At 38.9% G+C, this 8546-nt stretch overlaps 1 protein-coding gene across 1 annotated transcript; it reads left to right on the top strand.

Moving 5' to 3' along the window:
• The first annotated feature begins 4228 nt into the window (after positions 1–4228).
• On the top strand, positions 4229–6933 carry LOC112997854 (uncharacterized). The gene is made up of 2 exons (XM_026123915.1): positions 4229–4522; positions 6796–6933. The coding sequence occupies exons 1-2, from the start codon at positions 4229–4231 to the stop codon at positions 6931–6933; spliced, it is 432 nt and encodes a 143-aa protein (XP_025979700.1).
• The last annotated feature ends 1613 nt before the right edge of the window (positions 6934–8546 follow it).

Below are 8546 nucleotides of genomic sequence, written 5' to 3'. Positions count from 1 at the left end.
TAGAGGGAGGAGTGAAGGTGAAAGGGGTTCAACCCTTCTAGTACTTCGTAATCACTTAAAATTAGTGAGGAAAATTGTTTCCGTGAAGAAAATCCAAGCCGAGGCGCTTCCGTAACATTTCCGTAACATTTTCGTGGGTGATTTCGCAAAGATTTTCAACCGTTCTTCGTCGTTCATTGTTCGTTCTTCGGTCTTCAATCGGTAAGTTCCCGAAATCGAACTTTTCAATTCATTCTATGTACCCTTAGTGGTCCCCACTTGTTTCGCGTGCTTTTATTTTCATTTCATTTACTTTCCGTACCCCCTTTTGACATGCTTTAGTCATTTACTTAAGTCATTTTCTTGCTTAATCAAAAAATAAAATAAATTTCCACCGATCATTTGAATTGTAATATCCGTTAATTTCTGTTAAAATGAAATCCGACCGTTCGGTCATGCCGTAACCACGTTGAAACCAAAAAGAGGTAAAATAATAATATAATAATAAAAAATATCTTTTAGTAAAATAAACCAAAAAAAGCAATCGGACGTTTCTTTTTGGGATTTCTCTTTCTTAATTGAATTGACTAATAACTAAAGTGAAACTAAGGCTAAAATCAACTCGCAAAGTCAAGCTCGTCCCCAAAAAATCACTAAAAAGGATTTTAAGGTTCGATACCTCAGTTTTTCTCACCAAGTAAAAATGGATCATTTTAAGGTTCAACGCCTTAAAAGGACCACCTTTCAAGTAAAAAGAATCGCTTGATTCGCCCTTTAGAAAGAACTACGTAGGTCTGATTTCCTCTTCGATGGAGGGTACGTAGGAGCAAGAGCCCCACTTTTGTCGACCTCAAAAATGAAAAAGGAAATAAAAGTTTAGATACGCAATTTCACACAATTCTAATTTAAGGCTATTGTCCTTTGGGACAAATGTGAGAGGTGCTAATACCTTCCTCAAAGGTAAATACAACTCTCGAATCTGGAATATTCTTCATGACCGGTTTCCTTCGGTTTTTCCGACGTTTTCCACAAATAAATGTTGGTGGCGACTCCGCGCATTTTCCTCCTTTGGAAGATGCACCCGTGAGCCTCGCCTCGCTCACCCGCAAAAAGGTAGGTTGCGACACTCGATTCTTACCGTTTTATACTACTTGTGCAATCCGGTGCACTTGCCGGAAGCCGAACAAGTTTTTGTCGCTGTTGCCGGGGAACTTCTTTTTAGTTGGGAAGTTAGTTCATCTTTAGGTGTCTATTCTTTATTTGTTATTCTTTGATTGTTTTTGTGAATATTTGTTCATAACTTCTATTTATCTTTTCTTGTTAAAATGGATAACCGTTGTTCTATTAGTATTCTGCATGTATTGACTCTCTTGCAGGTGATCTAGTTATTCCTAAATAAGGCAACTCTTTCACTGCTATATCATGAAGATTATTATCTCAATTCCATTAATGAATTGTGATTTAGCCAGAGGAGAGCATCACAAGGACAGTTGTTATTTTTATTCTATAAATAACTTTGACCGGAAACAGGAACCGGTCATGTATGATTACCATGAGGAAGAAAGAGCCTCTGATCTTGAAAGTATTTTGGCAGACTTCATGACATAGCAAGCTAGCTCTAAAGGTTACTATTATTTTATGCAACAGCAGGGAACTCAATTTGAAAGGAACCGGTCTTCTGCAGGTTATCAATGGGAGTCATACCGACAATCTGATTATCACAATAAAGTAGAAGGAGTTCTTAATATGGATGATCTGTTAATGCAATTCAAAGATACTATAGAATCAATACAACAGGCCTTTCGAAGAACTAAAACTCAGCTAAGCAAGTTGGTGGATGACATGACTAACGATGTGGCCACGAAAGAGGAAGAGCATGCAGAGATTGAAATACATTAAGAAAGCATTCATCAAGTTACCTCCATCCATCATCAATTGACCAATGAAGAGGAAAAGCTTGAAGTCTCCAGTACTCCAGAATACCTCTACTTGGCCACTAGTGGCTAAGTTGAAGGAAAAGATAAAGGTAGATTGGAACTCAACGTGGAGGATCAAAAGATCTCTTTCGACCTCTTTGAGGCCATGAAATACTCAGATATGGGTGATGCCTGTTTCGAAGAAGAAGAGGTGGAGCAGGAAATAGCATTGTTAGCCTCAACCATGGTACTACAGTCTCCTTTGGAAAAAGAACCTGGCTACAGGAGAGATTGCTTAGCTTGTGATGAAGAGCTCGATGATTCAAAAGACAGTGGTGTTGACCAGGTGGTTTTTGAAGAATTGTAAAAACTGAGACCAGCAGAAAAGCCCAAAGCAGAATTAAAGACCCTTTCGGCATATTTAAAGTATGTATTTTTGGGAGAAGATGAGACCAAACCTGTTATAATTAGAAACTCTTTGAAGAAAGAAGAAGAAGATCAACTGGTGCAGATTCTAAAACGACGTAAAGTGGCTATTGGTTGGCACATTTCTGATCTAAAAGGAATCAGTCCATCATATTGTATGCAAAAAATCAATTTGGAAGCCAATTATAAGCCTGTGCGACAACCCCAGAGAAGCTTGAATCCTATAATGAAGGAGGAAGTAAGAAAAGAAGTGCTCAAGTTATTAGAGGCAGGCCTTATCTATCCAATTTCAGACAGCTCATGGGTTAGTCCTGTTCAAGTTGTTCCAAAAAAGGGAGGGATGATAGTAATAAGAAATGATCAAAATGAACTAATTCCTACTAGAACAGTCACAGGATGGAGAATGTGCATTGATTATAGAAAACTTAATGAGGCCCTAAGAAAAGATCACTACCCACTTCCCTTCATGGATCAAATGCTTGAGAGACTTACAGGGCAATCTTTCTATTGTTTTTTGGATGGCTACTCGGGTTACAATCAGATTGCAGTAGATCCTCAGGACCAAGAAAAGACAGTTTTCACATGTCCCTTTGGTGTTTTTGCTTATTGACGCATGCCATTCTGGTTATGTATTGCCCCCGCTACTTTCCAGAGATGTATGATGGCTATTTTTGCTGACATGGTAGAAAAATGTATTGAAGTCTTTATGGATGATTTTTCAGTTTTTGGTGCATCTTTTGAGAATTGTTTAGCAAATCTAGAGAAAGTGTTACAACGCTATGAAGAATCCAATCTGGTGCTTAACTGGGAAAAATGTCACTTTATGGTTCAAGAAGGCATTGTGCTGGGACACAAGATTTCTAAAAAAAGGAATTGAGGTGGATAAAGCTAAATTAGATGTTATTGATAAGCTCCCACCCCCAGTCAATTTGTAAGGCATACGCAGTTTTTTGGGACATGCAGGGTTTTATCGGAGATTCATTAAAGACTTCTCCAAAATTGCTAAACCCTTAAGATATCTGTCGAACAAGGAAGCTGTGTTTGTATTTAATGAAGTGTGTCTAGAAGCCTTTAACACTCTCAAAGCTAAACTGGTTTCTGCTCCTATGATTACGTCACCAGACTGGGGGCAAGAGTTTGAATTAATGTGTGATGCAAGTGATTATGTAGTAGGTGTTGTACTTAGGCAGCGAAAAGTTAGAATATTCCATACCATCTATTATGCTAGCAAAGTTTTGAATGATGCTCAGATTAACTATGCCACAACTGAAAAAGAATTACAGGAAATTGTGTTTGCACTTGAGAAATTTCGGTCTTATCTGGTAGGATCAAAAATAGTAATTTACACTGATCACACAACAATTAAATATTTGTTGCGTAAAGCTGATTCCAAGCCACAATTGATCAGATGGATACTGCTGCTTCAAGAATTTGATTTGGTCATCAAGGACAAGAAAGGGTCCAAAAATGTGGTAGCAAATCACCTGTCCAGATTGGTGAATGAGGATGTCACTTCAAAGGAAGCTGAAATAAGAGATAAGTTCCTTGATGAATCTTTGTTTTCGATTGTAGGGAGACCCTGGTTTGCTGATATGGCTAATTTTAAAGCAGCAGGGGTCATACCTAAAGATCTCAATTGGCAGTAGAGAAAGAGGTTCTTCTATGATGCTCGACATTATGTTTGGGATGACCCACACTTGTTCAAAATAGATGCAGATAATCTCCTTCAGAGATGTGTGACAAGTGAGGAGGCAAAGGGCATATTGTGGCATTGTCACAATTCACCATGTGGCAGGCATTATGGCAGAGGCAAAACAGAAGCCAAGATCTTACAGTCAGGATTCTTTTGGCCAACACTTTTTAAAGATGCCCATCATCATGTCTTGAAGTGTCACCAATGTTAGAGAATGGGGGGAATTTCCCAGAGAAATGAGATGCCTCTGCAAAACATCATGGAAGTGGATGTTTTTTATTGTTGGGGTATTGATTTCATGGGTCCATTCCCTTCATCCACAGGGAATGAATATATTCTGGTGGTTGTTGATTATGTGTCTAAATGGGTGGAAGCTATGGCCACATCAAGGAATAATGCTAAGACAGTGGTGAAATTTATCAAGAAGAATTTTTTTTCTCGATTTAGGGTACCTCAAATATTGATCAGTGATGGTGGTTCGCACATTTGTAATACTCAGCATCAAAAGGTATTGGGTCAATACCATGTGACTCATAGAGTAGCGTCCCCTTACCATCCGTAAACTAATGGGCATGTCAAAGTATCCAACAGAGAATTAAAGAAGATATTAGAAAAAACAGTGGCATCAACCAGGAAAGATTGGTCAGCCAAATTGGAAGATGCATTCTGGGCTTACAGAACTACATACAAAACTCCAATTGGTCTGTATCCTTTTCAACTAGTTTATGGCAAGTCATGTCATTTACCGGTTGAAATGGAACACAAAGCAAATTGGGCTCTGAAATTTCTGAACTTTGATGAGAAGGCGTCCAGGGAGCACAAAAAGATGCAAATGTTGGAGCTAGAAGAAATGTGATTAACAGCTTATGAATCCTCATGACTTTACAAAGAAAAAGGCAAGACGTATCATGATAAGAAATTGTTAAAGAGAGAATTCAAACCAGGACAAGAGGTGCTACTTTTTAATTCAAGATTGAAATTATTTCTTGGTAAGCTGAAATCCAAATGGTCTGGACCTTTTATTATTAAGAAAGTTCGATCTTATGGTGCAATAGATCTATATGACACATAATCTCAGAATCTGGATAGAACATGGGTTGTAAATGGCCAGAGGTTAAAATTGTATCATGGTGAAGAATTTACAAGGACACAGGACATTGTTCATTTGATCACCTAGTGAGATAAAAACGTCAAGCTAATGACGTTAAAGAAGCACTTCCTGGGAGGCAACCCAGTTTTAATTTATGTTATCTCTGCTTTTCATGCATTATATCATGTGGAACTTGTTGTATAATCTATAACTTAGAAAAAAAATTTCTGAAAAATAGTCCTTTCACTAAGCGCAAGCCTCGCGCTAAGCTCATCTCTGTTCATGCGCTAAGCCGCGAGTCTCAAGCGCTTAGCGCCCAACCCATGCATCTGAGGTTGATTTGGTCCGCTAAGTTGGCCAAGGTTGTGCTAAGCTAACTTTAATTTGATCTGAATTCGGCTAAGCTTCAGCCTGATAGCTAGGCAACAACTTATCCTTGGCTAAGCGTGACCTATTGCCGCCAAGGGCAATTCCTTACGGCCATAACTGAGGTCCATGAAGCTAAGCAAGATTCATTGCGGCAATGTGAGCCCTACGCATGTCCTTATCAGCTAAGCGCATGCTCCTCTGTACTTTACATGCATCATTTTAGCTAAGCCAGCCAGATCCTAGCTTAGCGAGAGTTACACCTTTTCGGATCTGCAAACCTCGCTAAGCGGTGTGATCCTCGTGCTAAGCCAAGCCTGTGTAAAAATAAAAAAAAAATTGTATAATAATATTTTGAATGTGAAGTTTGGCTAATCGCGGTGTCCGCTAAGCGACGGGTCTTGGAAAACCAAACGTCTTGCTCGCTTAGCAAGGTATTTCGCTAAGCGAGGATGTCAAAAATAGCTTGGTTAAGTGTAACATCAGTACATTGACAAATGCCCAAGGAAGAGGACAGCTGTGGGATTCTGCACAAACACTTTCTTTTCCTTCTTCCTCTCTCATCCAAAAATCTCCAATTTTTGCATCTGCATTTGTGTTTGCTGCATTGTTTCTAGCTACAACGATACAAGTAAGCTCCATATGATCCTTTTCTCTGCTATTTTGCTCAACCTTAGGATAGATGACCTTTAAATCTAGGTTCAAGAATTGTAGGATTACAGTATGTTTAAAAGTAGTTAGAGTTTAGATTTTTGTATAGGTCGTCTAGTTTTAATTGTGTTGGGAATTCGGCATGTGTAATCTGCCTGATAGAGGCTCCAATTTTGGAAGAAAACAAACTGCGTTTTATGTGTTTTTTCTGGAAAATGCGATGAACTTGCTAAGCAAGCATGCTGTGCTAAGTGAGTCCATCAAAATTCATTGTAGATATGCATTTCTAGACGAACTCGCTAAGCTCACCTACCACGCTAAGCGAGTTCATCTTGTGAGGACGAATACTCATCCTCCTGTTGAAATCCTTGTGGCTAAGCGAGGCTGAATCGCTAAGCCAAAATAACTTAGAAAATTTTGAGTTGAAAGCCTAGCGCTAAGCCGTGTGTACCTGAGCTAAGTGCATATCTGTGCGACTACTTTTAGGCTTAGCGGGCTATATAGGTCGCTAAGCAGGTATATCTTTCTCCTTTAAGATCCGCTAAGCGAACTATGTTTCGCTAAGCGGTATGTGTTGTTTTGTGAAGGTCCGCTAAGCAAATTCAATCTCGCTAAGCGACCTTTATGTTGCTTTCAAGTTAACTCTTGTAATTGTCTACATTCTTTTCTTACAGATGGCATCAAGAAAGAGAGCGAGAACTGAGGACATCCCTTCATCATCCAACCCATCTCCTTCGACAACAGCCATGGAACCAGATGCCCAACCAGCACATTCTTTAATTCCTATGTTGCAAAGCTTATTCAGGGGATAGTTGATGATCGTATACAACCAGCAGGAGTTGGCTTACAACAGGCCAATCTATGGAGCAGTTTCTGGAAAAAGTGGCATGGCCTAAAGTTCAGCTCCCTCTGGAAAGAGCCCATAAGGTTGTTCCTCCTGGACCTGTACTAGCTAGGACTGAGCTGACATCAGCTGAACCACAACCTCCTATAGTAGATCCACTTGCTTCTCCGAAACTTGAGACATTGTCTCCTCCGGCACCACCTCTGATAATCATCCCCGATGACTTAGCTAATGAAGCTGCTGGTTCTCCTAATTCACCATCTTGCAACATGCAACATAGACGATGGTTCTGACTTTTATGACTGGATGGACTGTTGAGGAAGTTGTGGCTCATACTGACAAGAATGTTGATATCCTTGATGTTTTTGTGTTCTTCTGTTGTTGCCTTTTAGATTATTATTATTATAATTTTGGTTTTCGTACAATATTTCCTTTATTTCTACATATACTGCTAGTTTTATTTATGGGTAATTAGTTTGCTCATCCTAAATCATTTTGAACAGTTTGACTTGTTTTTGATGACATGGCAGTAAAACACTCTTATCTTTTTGTTAAAATGGTTGTATGCTTTCATTTTGAATTGAATGCATGATTTTGATGGAGTTTGTGTTTCTTTTCATGAGTTTTAGCAAGTGTGTATGTTAGACAAAGAAAGAACAAGAATGTGAACTTGCATTTAGAATTGTTAGTCAGTAGACAGATTGATTGTGAAAGAAAAGCTTGAACCAAAACCGGTGAGAGTGTGAACTTAAACTATGAGTGAACGACTAGCTGTGAGTAATAATCTTTGCATGAATCTTTGAATTTTAGAATGAAATGTATTAACGAGAACATGATTGTCGCAACCTACCCTTCGGCGGGAGGGCGACGCGAGACTCGCGGGATGCGTGTTCCACGAAAGGAATACGCGCGGAGTCGCCACCAACGTTTATTTGAGGAAAACGTCGGAAAAACCGGAAAAGACGCGATCTACGAACTTTTAAGTGAAAGGTTCGGGAGTTGTATTTACGCACGGGGAAGGTATTAGCACCCCACACGTCCGTCCCAAGGGACGGCAGCCTTTAATCGAATGTGCAAACATGACTTTGATTTTTACGCTCCCTTTTATGTCCTTATATCCTTTATACCCTTTTTATATTTTTTTCTTTTTTGTGGTCGACAAGGGTGTTTCCCTTTGCTCCTACGTATTCCTCAATTTGGGATGAGAAAATCAGACCTACGTAGTTCTTTCTTATCAAGTGATTCTTTTTTACTTAAGTGGTGATCATTTTAAGGCGTTGGACCTTAAAAATGATCCATTTTACTTAGTGAGAAATTGAAATGACAAACTTCAAAAGCCTATTTTTTATGGACGAGCTTGACTAGGCGAGTTGATTTTAGCTTTAGTTTCACTTTAGTTATTAATCAATTCGATTAAGAATGAGAAATCCCAAAGAGAAACGTCCGATTGATTTTTCGCTTTATTTTGCTAAAAGATGTTTTTTGATTATTATATTATTTTTTACCTCTTTTTGATTTCCAACGTGGTTATGGCACGACCGAACGGTCAGAATTTATTTTAACCAAAGTTAACGGATAATA

Source organism: Glycine max, chromosome 9, assembly GCF_000004515.6.
Source record: "Glycine max cultivar Williams 82 chromosome 9, Glycine_max_v4.0, whole genome shotgun sequence".
Lineage (NCBI taxonomy): Eukaryota > Viridiplantae > Streptophyta > Magnoliopsida > Fabales > Fabaceae > Glycine > Glycine max.
This window is presented reverse-complemented; position numbering and strand designations above follow the sequence as displayed.

Excerpts from the sequence above, each read along its gene's own strand:
- LOC112997854 (XM_026123915.1), top strand. The coding sequence starts at position 4,229 with ATGGGGGGAATTTCCCAGAGAAATGAGATGCCTCTGCAAAACATCATG. Across the intron at positions 4,523-6,795 it reads GTAATACTCAGCATCAAAAG|ATGGCATCAAGAAAGAGAGC; the intron begins GTATTGGGTCAA and ends CTTTTCTTACAG.